At 43.0% G+C, this 17,500-nt stretch overlaps 1 protein-coding gene across 1 annotated transcript in view; it reads left to right on the forward strand.

The window, feature by feature from the left end:
* Nucleotides 1-9,943, forward strand: part of LOC135913227 (beta-hexosaminidase subunit beta-like) — a 67,972-nt gene extending 58,029 nt beyond the window's left edge. The window contains exons 15-16 of the mRNA XM_065445832.2: nt 5,024-5,128; nt 9,547-9,943. Of these exons, the coding sequence (XP_065301904.1) occupies nt 5,024-5,128; nt 9,547-9,607 (166 nt within the window). The 3' untranslated portion in view covers nt 9,608-9,943. The remainder of the gene's footprint in view (nt 1-5,023; nt 5,129-9,546) is intronic.
* The last annotated feature ends 7,557 nt before the right edge of the window (nt 9,944-17,500 follow it).

Consider the following 17,500-nt stretch of genomic DNA (forward strand, 5'->3'; position numbering starts at 1 on the left):
CTATTTAGAAAAGATAGGGCTGATTCTCGACGAGGAGGAGGAGTGCTCATTGCGGTTAACAGACTTCCATGCATCTCTTACCCCTATCGACTCTCCCTTAGAAATAATCTGGGTTTCTGCCCAACTTGGTCATAAGTTTTGCATTATTGGCGCCTGTTATAGGCCCCCAAGTAGCCAACCTGAATTCATTGAACTGTTAAATGTTGCTATCGAGCAGATCCTTGTTAGGCACCTGAATTGCCTCCTATTTTTAGCTGGCGACTTTAATTTTCCCGCGATTAACTGGACGACGCTAACTGTGGGCTCCAATAATAACCGACAGGAGAACATTAACTTTCTTCATTTGCTTCAACATCACCAGCTCACCCAAATTCTTCACGAGCCCACTCGCGGTAAGCACATCCTGGACCTCATCCTAACAACCCATCCTGAGCTCTCAGACATTCACGTCTTGGAAGAAATAAGTGACCACAAAGTTGTGCACTGTTCTCTTCTACTTCCACGGACTGACAAAACAAAAACCAGGAAGCTTATCTACAACTACGCACATGTGGATGTTGAAAAAATGAACCTGTTGCTGGAAACTTTCACAAATAGCTTTCAGGCCAATTTTCGTACCCGTACGACTAATGAAAATTGGAAGTTGTTTCGTGACAAACTCAAAGAAATGGTAGATTCTTGCGTGCCAAAACTAATGATAAGTACGCGTACGAACGATCCTTGGTTCACCACAGATGTCAACAGGGCACTAAATAGGAAAAAAAGAGCATTTAGTAAAGCGGTTCGATCAAAGGAAGCTAAAGACTGGGAAAACTATAAAAGCATTTCCAAAATAGCTGAAAACTAATTTCTGAAGCCGAAAACAAATATTTTAATTTTACGCTTCCTAGTTTGATAAAAACCAACCCTAAGAAATTCTGGAACACTGTTAATCCTAAAACCGCTAGTACGGTTCCTCTTCTTTTGGACGCCCACGGCAGCACTCTACCTATCGAACAGTGTGCAGAACAATTCAATAGACACTGCTCACAAGTTTTTACGAACGAATTGCCCATTTACATTTCACTGCTGCTTCCTGAGGCAGATATATAGATTCCATTTTCACCCATTCACATATCTGCGCTTGGCGTGGCTCGTGAAATTGAACGCCTACCTCACCACACTAGCCCAGGACCCGATGTTATCAAAGCGAAACTCTTAAAAATTACCTCCCAACACACAGCTTTCCTGCTATCTCTCTTTTTCCAACAGTCACTCGATACGACATGTGTGCCAGAAGATTGGAGATCCGCTTATGTAATGCCGGTATTTAAATCTGGTGACAGATCCATTCCGAATAATTACAGGCCAATTTCACTGACATCGATATGTTGCAAGGTACTCGAACACATATTATACACTAACATTATGACTCATATTAACCAGAACAAATTGCTTCATAACAACCAACATGGCTTCCGCAAACATTTATCGTGTCAGACGCAGTTATTTGAATTAATAACGGACCTTCATCAAGCAATCGACTCTTCCTTCTACATTGACTCCATCTTTATTGATTTCTCTAAAGCCTTTGATCGCGTGCCACATAACCGCCTGATGATAAAGATACGCAACCTGCAGCTGGACCAACGTACTACGCAGTGGATCAACGCATTTCTAACAAACCGCTTTCAGTCAGTTAAGTTAGGGAGCGTCTTATCAAGACGTACAGGTGTTGTTTCGGGAGTACCCCTGGGTTCGGTGCTGGGTCCACTGCTTTTCTTAATGTATATTAATGACATCACGTCGAACATAACATCAACAATACGGCTATTTGCAGACGACTGCGTAATTTACCGAGCAATATCAAGCCCTTGCGACGTCATTGCTCTCCAGACTGAGCTTGATGAACTAACTCATTGGTGCGCCAGGTGGCAAATGGTTATTAACGCAGACAAAACTAAACATCTCAAGTTTACTTCCGCTGCTAACACAAGTCCTAATGCCTACACAGTTAATAATACTATCATTGAAACTGCAGCGTTGGTAAAATACCTCGGCGTAAATTTTACCTCTAATTTATCCTGGAGCACTCATATATAACTGGTTACTACCAAAGCCTTAAAAAAACTTGGTCTTCTTAAACACCGACTACAGCAAGCCAACCAGGATACAAAACTTCACGCATTCAACATGCTAATCAGGCCTGTGATAGAATACGCGTCAGTGATCTGGAACCCTCATTATACCTATCTTATTAACATGTTAGAATCTATACAAAACAAGGCTGCACGATTCATCCTTTCCCGTAACTCTCGGTGTCAAAGTGTAACATCACTGAAAATATCGCTCCATCTCCCGCTTCTGGTTTTGCGCAGAAAATTCAGCCGTTTATCCTTTTTCCACACTCTCCACCACAATAACACACCATTTGCAAGTTCACATCTTCTACCGGTGCCGCACACATCGGCTCATGTAGATCATATGAAGAAGACTAAACCCATTTTCGCTCGAACAGAACGATTCAAATACTCACCTTTGGTCCTGGCTATCGAAGAGTGGAATTCGCTTCCTTTTAGCATTGCGGCTATCACTGAAACATCATCATTTCAAACAGCTCTTTGTTCATACTTAGAAAATTCCAACGTAAAATGATGTGCGTCGTTGTTTTTTCCTTTCTTTTTTTTTGTGCGTGCCGGCCGTATCCTTCCGTGAAGTGTTAGATGCCATGTTTTGCAACTTCTGAAGGTGCTTTTTTTTTATCTTGTGGAATTCGCTACATGTGCAATTTTCCAGTTCCTGTACCTAGCCATTTTTTCCTAATAACTTGTACCTGGCTTCTTAACTTATTTATTTCTGTCTTCAGCCGTTTATAACCTGTGTTGTATATTTATAAGTTTTCTTTGATGAAGCCCCCCCCCCCCCCCCCCCCTATGTAATGCCCGCATTGGGCTTTAGGGTATTGAAATATAAAAATAAATAAATAAATAACAGCTTTCCCTGAGGTAGTCCAGTTTGAATTACACACAGGGGCTGTCACCGAAAGATAAAGAGCTGAATGCCCTTAATTACTTACCTAATCATTAAATCACATTTAATTGTAGATCTGTCACATAATTCAAGCAATTAAAATGTATGACTAATAAACAAATAAATAAATTGTAGTGTTGGCTGGCAATACTCATATCGTCTAAATTATTGCGTAATTACGTAAATAATCATTTTGTAATTAATTAATTTTGCTATATGTAATAGTGTTGATCCTGTGACATTTAGAAATGAAGTAGCCAGTCTGTTTACATAATATTCATGTATTATTTAAGCGAAGGAGGAGGTTTTCATTGATACATTTTTTCACGTGTCACACATAATTCTAAGAGTTGCATGTGCATTTCCAGAGTTGTCCTCTGCATTTTCAAAAAGTTCTCTGATGGATCCTCAGCTACGATCCATTAGAGAACTACTTCGGGGTTGTCAGACAATCATGTGAATCAAATGATCATGCTAACGCAGTTCCTAATTTTTTAAAACTGCTTGACATTTTATAACCTCGCACTAGCAGTCAGCTCTGGCAATGAAGAGCTTGACGAAGAAATGAGCCCGGTTCTTGAACCTTGTGATGACTCCACAGGAGAAGCCAGAGTTGATGATTCGGACAATGCCGTCGAAACAGCTAGGGACGTGTTAGCACCAACGTGTCAGCAAAAAAAAAGAACAGATTCTTAAGCGCGATGTATGCTAATCGCCGTAGCTCATCGGAAGTGGTGCATGATGCGACAGCCCATGCTCTGGTGGCGTAATCTCGTGGCTTTCGGCGGCAAGTGCGCAAACCGCGATTCCCCCCTGAACAGTGTCCCATATTATAGTGCACTATAATGCTTATGCTTGAACGCTGCATGCTAAAGACTAACTTCTCTATCTCACTGCGGCGCGCCGCGCTGCGCTGACGCAGCTAGGCGTGCGGTCCGAGAGTGCGCGCCTCGGATTGGCTTGAGGGGCACGAGCCGGCCAAGCCAAGCCGGCGCGCTGCCTCAGCGGAGTCGCAGATCCACGAGAAAGCGGCATATCACATAGTTTCACTTTCAACGGCCTAACGCGTCCGCGTTTACGGCCGCGATATTGGCGCTGTGTCAAGATCTGTCGGCCACATACTTGGACGGGTTTCACGACAATATGGGCGAGCCAAGTTGAAAGCGGAAGCGAAAGACTGTCACATCGGAACATAAGGACGCTATCATAACGGCTGCCGCGTAAGGTGCTAAAATGTCGCATGTTGCAGAAGACAGAGAGTGTCTTGCTGTTATTTTACTGAATTTTCACCGCTTACGCCGCGGCGCAGCGGTTCTACGGGGCACAGATCAACAGTCTTCCTTTCATGTTTAAAGTTGTTCATACCGTTGCACGCACACTGCGGTAAATTGCAATGGGTTGTATAGCAAACTAGTGGATAAAATGAAGTAATTTCGGCTTGCCCTTCAACTTCATTATAGCGAGGTTCAAGTGTATACTCATGGTCCAATAAGCCTTCAATTGGGGCTAGTCGGTAGGATAACATTTTGTTTATGGTGCTGTGCTGTTCACATAAAGGACAAAACAAATGGTTACAGTTGCTTCGGCTGTTCACCAGATTTACGATGAGAAGGGCCTTTCCCTTCTTCGCTATTGAAGACTTAATAGAATCTCTGAATTATCAGGTAAGGTTTTACCTGCTTGGCAGAAGGACACACGTTCGGCTCCTAGCCTCTGCAGTCGCTTAACAATTAAACTGTAGTGGAGCACAATAATTCTTGTGTGTTGCTTCTTTAGGGCAATTTAAAGAACGATGGAACTAACTCAAGCACCTGCGCAATGGTTTACTACGAAGCACCGACTTTATCTTAGAACCTAAAAAGAGAAGAAGGAAGAATCTATAAGTCATTGTGAGAGGGCGCGGGTGTTCTAGATTTTGACCACAATTTTGAAGTTGTAAATTCCACCACGCTTCAAAGTTTTTCGGTACCTGCCTTAGAACGATCAGCACATGTACTCTGCTATCATCGTCCAGGCCGTGGGCGTCAGCAGTGGCTGAGGCACTATGGAGCCCTAAGAAGCAAACGGATTTGCTTGGCGTCGAAGGCAGGCTGGCGCAAATGCGTTGCCTCATGCTCAAGTAAGTATGCTCAGAGTGCCCTCAATAACGTTTTCAAATCCACAAAAAAGATTGCGTGGTCTGAGTGAGACTTCGGAGGCTGGTATGGCTACTCTTAGCAAAGTACCCAGCTAAACGCAATTGCACTGAAAAGTGAAGCATATTAGCGGATGTCGTAACACATCACCGAGTAAAGTTTTCTAATTCGCGTTCACAATTCTTTAGAAGAACAGAACAAGACAAAAAAAATGCCCGGAACTATGCGTGCCTTTAGAATTTCAATGAAATAGTCTTTGTTCTTGGGAAACAATTTTGGCGAATGTTTGTTAGCAAATTTCCAGTGCCTTACGTGTTCGTGTGCCTCATATGGACAATTAAGTCCAGTCCTATGTGTTGAAGAAAAAAAAGAAGAAGAAAAGGAATACGAAAATGAAAGTTGGTAGCAGACAGACGGACAAATATATTCGATAGCGTTACCCCAAGGGAAACGTGGAAGGTTGAATGGGATAACACGCTAATAGATAGGCTGGAGAATGTAAAACCTGTGTTAAGATGAGACTGTGTATATATATATATATATATATATATATATATATATATATATATATATATATATATATATAGATATATATATATATATATATATATATATATATATATATATATATATATATACAGTAGAATCTCCATAAACGGAAATCGGTTAAACGGAATCAACGCTTAAACGGAACAAACACCTCGCAGTTGGTTGGTTTTGTATTAAGGCAATGTAAAAAAAATCCCGTTAATCGGAACTCGAATTTTCAGACCACCGTATAACGGAACCGAAAACAGACTCGAAACCGCAACTTCACGTTCACGCAGAGCCCCATCGCGGTACGCATCACTGTCTGTATCAAATTGACAGTGATGTAGCAACATGTCCGGAAAATACCGTGGAGAGCATTGTAGCTGATGTCTGTCCCTCCGATGAAAGCGAAGACGAGGATGAAGAAGTCGAACACGAGACTGCCGACTCTCATCCTGTGGTGACACCTGCGCAGGCGGAATCGGCAGTCCAAATGCTGAAGAGTTTCTTCCAACGAGAAGAAGGTTCTGAGCTGTTATTGAGCAGCCTGTCTAGTATGAGTGGTGGCATTCAAAGAAAACGGTTGCGAGAGCTCAAAAAAGCAAATATAAAGTCCTTTTTCACAAGCCAATAAATCGCACTTCCCACTGATTTTCACGAAATAAGTGGACTATTGAGATTTTTTTTTAATTTTAGTAGTGCTCTGAAAAAAAGTTCATTGCTTACCGCTTTTGTGCAATAAAGTTTGTGTCCGTAGCATACCGTCCTCTTTAATACCTAGATTTTGCATCTGAGATCCGCTTCAGCGGAGACGGCCAATTGCGTGCGCGCCTGTCTCGTTGGGACCAAGCAGTCTGGAACGGAGTGCGAAATCCTGAACCTTCTCTCGCTAAACGAAACTCCTGATAAACAGAACATATTTCCCCGGTCCCTTGAGGTTCCGTTTAACGAGAGTCCACTGATCCAGCTTGAGTGCGTGTGTGTGTGAATGCGAAAGATGTGAGATAAGAAGCAGAGAGAGGAAAAATAGAGGCAGGGTACAGAGAAATATGGCCAGGCATTCCTGTTGCTGTTTCATCGGAAGCATCCTGCACCTTTGCTGGCTTTATTGGAAGAAGAGGTAAAAAAGCTGTGGAAAACGAAATAGAGAGCAAAAAGAAAGGCAATCACTTCAGCATACGCTAAAGAGGATGAAGGCGAATGCCTGCGTGCTCACGAGGCATTAATTAAATGAATTGACATTCTCATTCGAAAGCGTTGTTACTTCCTATTACTTGTTTTCTCCCACCAAAGGTCATGGGTTCGCGTGCCTTAATTAACTCTACTTTAATGAAGCTGGCCTTAACTAATTTCGCCTTAATTAACACCAAAAGTTGTGGGTTCCACTCCCATGAAAGGTCCTGGGTTCGCGTGCCTTAACTCTATCTTAATCCATTGTGCCTTGATTACCTTCGCCTCAATTGACACCAAAGGTCATGGGTTCGACTCCCATCAAACTGATGCCATTGAATTTCGGCGCCATAACGCTGGACGGTCCATTTTTCGATAACGCCAGACAACGGATTTTTTTTTTTACCGATGAGCCACTTACGGCTTTCGCCTTAAAAAGGTGTAGTGTGGTTGAGATAAACAGGTTATGGTACGCTAAAGAGCGCTCGAAGGGTAAGAATAGCAGTGAAAGGTTGGAGAATAAATAGTATGGATTAATCGAAATAATACGCCCTCTTTTATTCATTTTACAGAGGATTCTTGTAATAGACCGATGTAATATCTCTGGTGATGTTGCGTTTTAACGGAGTAGATATAGTTGACGTTAGCGGACACTTGTCAAACTGGTGCGAGATTTCACGACACCGAAAGCCGCAGGCGCATAAATTAGTGGTTGAAAGCTGTAAGCCATGAAAATAAAAGAGGGCTGTGAGCCATGAGTAATTTAATTAGTAGTTTCCTGTGTGGGCAAAAAGGTGGAATGGAGCGGATGCTTCGTACTTTTTCAAAAGTTCCGTTTACGAATTCTCCCTTGTCGAGGTCGGACACTACTGAGCGTTTGATGAAGTGCGTGTACCTGAACTTATAGATTTGAATGATGCCGGTAGCATATGCGATATCTTGGTTAATGGCCTAATTTTAAACCCACTCTGATGCACTGACATTATTTGCGTAGTTTGTCATAGGCGGAATTGGACTAGCTTATTTCATAAATATCTGGATTTATCCTATCACAAGAAGCCAACAAACACTGACACCAAGGACAACATAGGGGAAATTACTTGTGCTTAAGAAATGAAACAAAGAAACGATAAAAAATGGAAATGAAAGTGGATGAAAATCAATCTGCCGCAGGTGGGGATCATTCCCCACCTGCGGCAATTTTTTTTGGCATGTTGTCTTTGGTATCAGTTTTTGTTGGCTTGTTATGATATGACTAATAAATATAGGCCCCTCGGTAAACCCCATTTCTTCTGAATTTACCGTAGGTTCGATACCGCATGGAGTAGCGGTAAACAGTAACATGTGCTGGACTTTGGTGGTGCGGCTTTTCCCGAGTTTTATTTACGCTATTTGTTGGCTTCTGAAAAATCCGAAAGCTAACCATGCTGAGCAGATAACGAAATGCAAGAGTTAATGTGCATGCGGTGATAGGTGTCCATGATGAATAGGTAGACAGGAACAACGCGCAGACGATGTCTAAGTCAACCGACCGACGTCCTGGTGTAAAAGAATTCGAAGTCCCATAGGAACCAATGAATCGAATTTCGCTTCAGTCTTTGGTACCAGTGCTGCACATTTTTGTCTTGTGATTGTTCTAGTTATACTTCTTGACAGAACCACTGAATATGCTCGTGAATATTAGTGTTGAGCGCTCGCGATAAGCTGGGACAGTCCCCACTCGACCAGCGCCACCTGCGACCGCAGCGCGCGTTCAAATCTGGGTCTTATTTCACTCTGCTGTGACGCCCTCACTCAAGTCATGCGGCTGCGGTCAAACCTCCTCCATAGTCCACCTTTGCCTGCTTCCTTACACTGGACGAGACGTCAGTGCTAACAAAAACATACCCAAGTGCTACTATGATTCTTGCTCTTCTCCACTGATTTTCCTCTGTGCCATCGCCGCTGCAGACCGAGGTAAGACGAGTGCTCCAAAGTGGGGGAAACCGGGGAAGTAGTCATCGTTCGAATGCGTTGCTTGCTGGATTGCAACAGCGCATCTGAATACAACGCATGCAAAAAAAAAAAGAACGAAGCAAGAGCCACATCTATACTGACACTGCAAAATTAGAGATAGTTTGATGCTTTGGTTTCTGTCGACAAATACTACAATAATGATACAATGGTGCTGGTAATAACATTTATATATTTTTACTGCACCTTAGAACCAGGTAAGAATACAGGACAAAGTAAAGAGCTGTGTAATAAATTAGTGCTAACGGCAAACGGCAAAAACTAGCCAACAGTAATGCAAAACCAACTAAGGAATATAAAACCAACACTTTCGCCAAAATAGCCGTTGTACTGTTAATTTCTCGAGCTTTGAGAGCTAAGCCTATATAGTAAAAAGTATGGGGTGTAAAACTCTGTTAATGCAGGCGAGTTAATATCGTCTGCAAAATACAAAATATATGGACGAATTGAATAAATTTGAGCAGTTAAGTTCACCACGCTGGTGAAAAAAATTCTGTAAGTGTTTAAAACAGTACGTCTTTTTTTTTCAATGTGCTAATTGAGGAGTCGAGTACCTAAGGTGGCCAACGTGAGATGTCGGGGAGAAAAACTATTCATCGGAGATTTTGTATGCAATCGCATAGAATGTCCTTGCGGCGAGAAAAATGTACGGCTTTGGTTCATCAATTTTTTTTTCTCCCGTTTCCAGGAGGCGATTTGCTGCGCAACCTGTGGGGCCCGGATACTGTCCGTGCGACGTTCTATTCTAAAAGAAAAGGACATATGCAATACCAGTGGTGAACAAATTAGTTTGACCAAAATAAATATTGCGACTTGTGCTAGAGCTTCCATTTTTTTACTGTTTGTCACATGCTGAGAAAATTAAATGCACACCAGTTCTTTTACCACGGTTGTTTTACTACAGTGGTGGAATTTGAGCATAAATTTTAGCATGCGTGGTAGGATCACTTGTGGGCCAAAATAGGCGGGTCATGATGGCTGAGCTTTGGAGGGGTGCGTGACATTGTCTTGCGTTCTGCTGGACCATTTAATGCCACTGCAATCGAAACTCTACACGTCGTGTGCAGCTAATGATATAAATATCCGCGAAACCATTAGGCCAACGCCATCTTGTAGGCATCGCATTGGTAGTCCTGGTTGAGAAAGATACAGGAATAAAATATATTGACGAGGATATGACAACATTTTGGTGCTTATAAAAATGAATTCCTCTACAATAAACGCCAGTGCAACGAAATTACCTGTACCATGAATGATTCCGCGTGTCTCTGCCGAATTCCTATCTTTCTTGAGTGTTGTCAGGTCTTCCACAGCGAAGACTACGAGTTTGCCTGTGCAACGAAATAATTTAGGCCTCCCAAACGTCTAATGTGTTGCTTTGCAAAGAATCACCCGCCGTGGTTGCTTAGTGGCTTTGGTGTTGCAGGAGGTCACGGGATCAAATCCTGGCTTCGGCGGCAGCATTTCGATGGAAGGGAATTGAAAAAACACCCGTGTACTTAGATTTAAGCGCACGTTAAAGAAAGCGTGGTGGTCAAAATTAATTGCAGCACTATGGCGTGCCTCATAAACAGATCGTGGTTTTGGCACGTAAACCCCCTTAATTTAATTAATTTTAAATTATTTACAAGGAATGAATAAGGCGGCGCCTTCCGCAGCCTCGACTGAGCTGCGCTCTGTCCTAGAGTTGGCGATGTACTTCATGAGCACGGCGTCTATTTCGGTCGTACTGCACATCTCCACAAGGGGGTATGGTAGGGTGCATGAGCCATCTTGGTTTTAACTTTATATTTCAACAACTGTTATATATATTAGCGTAAAATTCTGCACGCTCAATAGGAATAGCGTTGGCCTTAATTTATGTAATTTTTTCACTGCAACGCGTTTTTTTTTGTAGTTGAGAAGCAAATTTTAAACTATGATGGAAAATAAAATATACCTTTTCTCAGAAACAAAAACAGCATGACCGTGAAGTTTTGCAGAATAATTCCGTATAAAAGTGCGTGTAACTGGAACCTTTAATTAAAAAATGCTTTCCCGCATTCACGTCCCTATTAAAAAAATATTGCCGTCACATGTCTCGTACCATGGAGGGTCTTTCTAATAATAGTTTTTTTAATTATAACCGAGTGATTTTTTCAAACCTTTAGGTTCAAATTACTTACAAGGGATGCGAGTATAATCTGGGAAATTTTCAGCGTAATCGGCTGTATAGTTTTCCAGAAAAGGTACATCGAGTCCCGAAAAACTTGAAAAAAGTGATTTTGAGAAAAACACATTTTTATGTTTGCACATGCACTACAACAGTTTGCACTACAACACTTTCTTGCTTTTTTTTATGTCTTCTCCAAAGCTTTTCTTCATGTTTCTCTTTTTTCTGAGATGCTCCTTGCTTTCCGATGAGCATCGCAACTCAGCCCTTTCAACACGCTCCTGGTCAAGCCGGTTCAGACCGACTGTACAGAAGACACCTGGCGTGATGCCAAGTCTTTCCAAAACAGCGATTCGTGCTTGATTGCCGTCGTTGTTGTACGCCACAGCATCGCAAGTGGCAAGTTTCAACGTGTCGGTGCCAACAAATGTTGTTTTCGGACATCGGTACCAAATCAGCTGATTTATTGACTCGTTGGTGTTTTGTATCCTGCCGTGGAGACACTAAGGAGATGATAAAGCCTGGAGCACTGGCTTGACTGCTTCCAGAACAGCAGTTGGCAGGCTGTTTTTATGGCAATATGCCTCAGTATTACATTCGCTGAGGGCATGGTTGTACCCACACCATGATGACGCTTCTTTGGGGCACAGTCCATGGTTGGGCTCTTCGTCAGTGGATAACTCGCAGTTCAGATTTCGCCGATCGCCGACTGTGCTCGCCGATAGCGTTGTGCTTTGAGTGTCCCTTGATTTCGTGGGTGCAGTTCGCCCAAGAAAATTTGCTCCCTGAATCAGAGTTTATGGCGCTAATATTTGGCCTTATGCGGGTCGTTTTCTAAGCGGCCTTACTCTGCAACAGACGGGGCCGTTTAAATGTGGGCCGCATATGCAAGAGCCGCATAAAATAGGCCACAGATGAAGTAAGCCAGTTGCAGGGAGCCGCTTATAAGCGTCGAAATTTTCATCTACTTTCTGCGTTGTATGCGTCGTTTTAAGCCGGTATTGACAAAGAGTGTAACGGAAATCAGCTCGACACAGTTCGCGCTAAATAATAATTTCATTTTACCCAATTTCCGCACTATTAACGGTTAACGAACATTATGAAGTATATTAACATTTGCGGTTAAGTATCTATAAACTCAGAGATTTAACCACGATCTGCAAAATGTTTTTGTTACGTGATACACATGTTAAATGTTCTGTTTAATTTGTTTTCTTGCATCTCCTGTTACAGTATGCTACATAGGTTTGTTTAAATTCTTCCTTTATCACTTTGTATAACAGGTTTCGTAATATAATACAGTTCCCACCTACATGCTGTTGCCTATCTATCTTTTCGATTTTCAGTATTTGGGCTTCATTACAATTTATTTTCCAATTCCATTTGTTCGCTTGTCAGTGTTGCTATCATGGGATTTTGTAAATTTACTAGGCAGATGAGGTCCCATTTCAGTCTTTGGCTATGGGATCCCCTTCTCTACATCTTGACCGGCACAGTATCTTTTGAAATTATAAAGAAATGCTGAGTTACGTGGTTTATTTATTTATTTATTTATTTATTTATTAACTGACTGATTGAAAGTCCATTGCCGCATGGGGGTTTTCTGAATCCCACATTCTTGCATTATGTGAATTAGGTTAACCGTAAGCATAAAATGTTGCCTGACCAGTAAGCCGCACTCATTTGGGGAACATTACATCCTTCGACATTCTTTGCAGCATGTCCTCTGCAAACGCTATGGGCTTTGGTTTATCATTTGGCGGGAGGGACATGTAATGGTTCCACTTTATACGCACGCAATAGCAGCTTCTGATGTCGGACATTGTGTACTGTTGATCGTGGTGGCTGTAATTGTTTGGCAGTGGTGAGAATGGACGTGTTTGAAATCGATCAACGGGTTGTAGTATTCATTCGATGATTTGCTCTGATACTCGTTTTCGTCCGCTCCTTACTTTATGTAATAGTGTACCGGACTCCATGAATTCAATGTGCCGTTCATGAATTCATGCGCGTCATGGCGGTGTTTTTCATGTTTTTTCCTGAAGTTTCGCTGAGTCTGCATGTCCGATATTGTTTCAGTGAACCATGCCACACCTTGTGCTATTTCTTGGCGAGTATAGCCATTTTATTTGTTTGTTTGTTTGTTCGCCTATGAGAGTGGCTCATGCTCACGATGGTGGATTGGCCATTTGAATATTTGAGCCCTCCCTTTCCTCAATATTTCTTCACAGTATTATCTGAAATACACAAATTGGCTATTAGTACAAACCCTATTAATAATCGCATAAAATAAAGCAAATTTCAGTCCCCCATCTCGTCATTTGCATTTTTAGTGACTTCTTCAAAAAAACTAAAGGGATATGCATGCACAATCTGCAAAATGTGGCTTTGCACCATCCTTTCTGTGGTGCTTAATGCCCTGGCTAGGTGCAATAGGATCATCTACAATGAACGCTGTCAACAGTGAACCGGTTACTCTTCTTATATCTTGCCTACATTTATGTGAAAGAATGAAAGAATGAACTCTGAGGGAATTTCGCGGGCGTGTTTTGAAGGAAACAAAAGAAAGACATCGCTAAAGATAGCAGGAATGTGAGACACAAAACGGCAGCCCTAGCAGTGAGGCCACGAGTCCACAGTTACTAATCTTTTACTGACTCAAGCACGTACAGTATGTCTTTTTAATCATTACTTCTTATTTCTGGCGCCACTCTTTCTTGACGCAATACTTCAGAACTTGATGTAGTAAACTGAATTTAACAAGCTGTACAGTGATCGTCTGGAAGCTGTTCTCTCTGCCAGGCAAGTTCGATTTACTTGTAATACTTGTAGCGTTCCTACTTAAAGGACACAGTAAACGTAAAGCATTGCTGTGGAACTGGCGTCCATCTTGTCTACATTTTATTCTCACTTCCTTCTTCTCTTCTCTTGAACCCAGACTCCTGCGCTTCTTCATCTTCTATTCCAAGGCTCATACCGCTTCACCCTTCCAGGTTTCTTTTGCTAACCCCTCCTGGGGTAATACTTGAAAACGTTTCCAATCGAAGCACATTCAACTGAGCCACGTTCGCCAATGTACCACACAGTCTTCAATATTCCTTTCTGAGTGGCCGTCTTTGTCACAGAGTAAGGACCATAAAATTTGGCATTGGATTCTCTTACTCCTTTCCTAACTAGAATGAGGTCGGTGACTTGAATGTCTGGAATATCTGAGCAATGTCTCTTGTCAAAATTTTTTTTCATTCGTTTACGGTACCTCTCCTCCTGCGATTTCTGTTTCCTTTCCTCGACGATCTGGAGATTTTCTAACAGCCCAAGTTCACGGTCCGCCTGAAGAATAGGGGTTTCTCCTGAAGAAGCGAATTGCGGGCTGCATCCCAAGCCGCTGGTGTAGGAGCGATTGTGATGTCTTACAGCTGCTTCTAAAGAGCATTTCCAACCACCAGGGAAACTATCGTACATCCTGATGTATTGTTTAACATCTCGTATAGCACGCTCTGCAAGCCCATTCGCTGCGGGATGGTATGGCGCACAGAACTGGATTGATATATTATGGTCTCGAGCCCATCTTGCTAGCTTTTCGCTCTTGAACGCTGGACCGTTGTCACATACAATTGTCTTGGTTGTCCTAAACATATCCCGTTCGAGAAGGGCGAGGACACTATTCGCATCTTCTTTTCCTGCCCGTGCCGCGACCATCCTGGTGCATTCATCTATGGCCAGAAGAAAAGCTTGCGTTTTTCGGACTCCTTCTCGTTTCTTATTTAGCTCGGCGAAATCCAGGTGTATAACTTCAAAAGGCACGTTTGAGTGGCAAGGTATTATCATGGCGTCCGTAGGCTGCTTATATTTAACTTTGTTGATTTGACAAATGTGGCATGAACGAACGTATCGATTGACGTCGTCTTTCATGTGAGGCCACGTAAATCTCTTGACTAGCTTGTTGTAGGTGCGCCAAAATCCGTCGTGTCCTCCAGATTCTGGGCTATCGTGGTACAAATAAAGCACCCTGGAAACCAGCGTTGGCGGCACTTGATAGCGACCTTCCCTAAAAATCAATTGTTCAGTGCCTTCCCACAATTTAATTTCATTGATTTCTGCCGATTGTTCGTTGTTGGCCTGTATCATCAGTCTAGACAATGCATCTGCATCAGTCAAAAGGGGTCCAGGTCTGTGGGAGATGGTGAAATCGAACTGCTGCAAATAGTTCACCCATCTGGCGATACGTCCCTTAGGTTGGGTCATATTCAAGAGATGAGTGAGGGCTTGGTGATCGGTGAACAAAGTAAACTTCGCACCTTCTAGGTACGTACGGAAGTACTGAATTGCTTTGAGGACTGCAAGAGCTTCCTTTTCAGTAGTGGTGTAGTTGACTTCAGGTGGCTTGAGGGTGTAGCTGTAGTAACCTACTACGTGTCGCTTTTCTCGGCCGGATGCTTCTGGACATTTCTGGTACAAGACTGCACCTGTCCCATAGTGTGAGGCGTCGGTATTCAGTTCAAAGGGTAAAGTGAAATCTGGTATGCGTAGAATAGGGTCAGCAGATATTCTGTGCACCAGATCACGGTAGACTCTCTCACATTCCTCATTCCACTCAAATGGAACTTCTTTCTGTGTTAGGCGCGTGAGGCATCTTGTTTTGATGGCAAAGTCTTTTATGAAGGGCCTGAAATGTCCTGCTAATCCCAAAAATACACGCAATGAGTGTACGTCATATGGTTTTACCAGTTGGGAAATCCTCTCGACGGACTCTTGTTTCGTGCTTTTGGTAGTCCCATCAAAGACTCTTCCAAGAAACACCACTTTTCTTTGAAAGAACGCACTTTTCTTAAAATTAACCTTGAGGTGTGCCAAGCTCAAGGCATTTAATACCTGGGACAGGTGTGCCTGATGCTCCGTCTCTGTTTTGGAGAAGACGATAATATCGTCTATGTACACGTTACAAAAGACACCTAGGAAAGGCTTCAGGACTTCGTTCATAATATTCTGGAACCATGCTGGTGAGTTTTTCCAGCCGAAAGGAAGCCGGTTATACTCGTACAGGTCGAAGGGCGTGATAAAAGCAGTGTACATTTTTGTTTCTTCGGTTAGCGGGATCTGCCAGAAACCTTTGCACAAGTCAATACGTGAAAAACATCGGCAACCACCTGTCTCATCTATAATCGTGTCTATCTTCGGCATGGGAAATGGTATAAGTTCTGTCTGTCGGTTGAGAACCCTGTAATCTGTGCACAGTCTGAAAGTTCCATCTTCTTTCGGCGCAATAGTTATGGGAGAGGCGAAGGGTGACACCGAAGGCCGGATTATATTGGCGTCTAGCATCTCCTGCAATTCCTTCTTCAACCATATCTTGCGCTCTCTTGACATGTTGTAAAGTGATTTTCGGATGACGGTCTTGTCGGTGAGTTCGAAAGGCACCTTGTGTGACGTCATCGCCGGTGGATAGCTTCCTATGCATACTAGTTCAGGATAGGTCGTTGCAATATCCTCCGCGCAATTGACAACTCGCAGGTTATCCTTTCTATCCGGCTGTGTCTCTTGCCTTGATAGTCCTTCCACTAAAACCGCATCGTCCCAGTATACGTTGATTTTTAGTTTCTTTATATCTGGTCTGGATAGCAGAAAGTCATACGTCACCCCCTCAATCACCAGTACTTCACTCGCTATTTCATGACCTTGGAACTCGATGTTTACTGAGGCCCACTGATTATGCATTGTCACTTTTCCATCGTAGCCTTGCACCCGTAGTACTCTTCCACTATGCAGGTGACTTGCATCTACCAGCTTGGCATTTATTATAGACACAGAAGCACCGCTGTCAATCAAAGCCATCATGTGTCTGTTTCCCACTTTCACAGGGATGTGAAGTAGGCTAGAGCAAGTTAAATAAACAGTCTCAGTTGTGGTCATCGGGTCGGACTGATCACCCTTGTTTATCAGTTTTTTGTCGTCGGAGCCTCTTCAGCGTCGATGTTATGCACCCGACCTCTGGGAGCGCGCCAACCCAAGCTCTCTGTGCCGCCTGCAAGGCGGCGCGGTTCTCGCTGATTACGGCTTGACCAATCCGTGCCGGACCGTGTGAAGTGACCGCTTGAGCTAGCGTTTATATTTTCTTCTGAAGTAAATGATATGTCGTGAAGGCACTCCAGGAGCCCGTCCATAGTTTTAGGTGACCGTAGTTGCACTTGCTTCAGGACTTGCGCGTGCAGTCCGTGCATTATTAGTGCTACTACGGCAGACGGAGGAAGCATAGGCTCGGCCAGCTTTAAAAGGCGGCATTTGTCAAAGAAATACTCTACGAGGGAGCCTTGCTTGAATTTGAAATTAAGCGCGGCGTCCCACCTTTGCACTGGGTTGCTTCGGAATGTCGTCAAGAATTTTTCTTTCCACTGATTCCAAGAGTTGCCAGCCTCTTCAACAATGTGCAAATCATACCACTTCCGTGCAACACCGCTTAAGTAACTACGCATGTTAGTAATCTTGTCCTCAT

This window comes from Dermacentor albipictus, chromosome 5 (genome assembly GCF_038994185.2).
Source record: "Dermacentor albipictus isolate Rhodes 1998 colony chromosome 5, USDA_Dalb.pri_finalv2, whole genome shotgun sequence".
Classification (NCBI taxonomy): Eukaryota; Metazoa; Arthropoda; class Arachnida; order Ixodida; family Ixodidae; genus Dermacentor; species Dermacentor albipictus.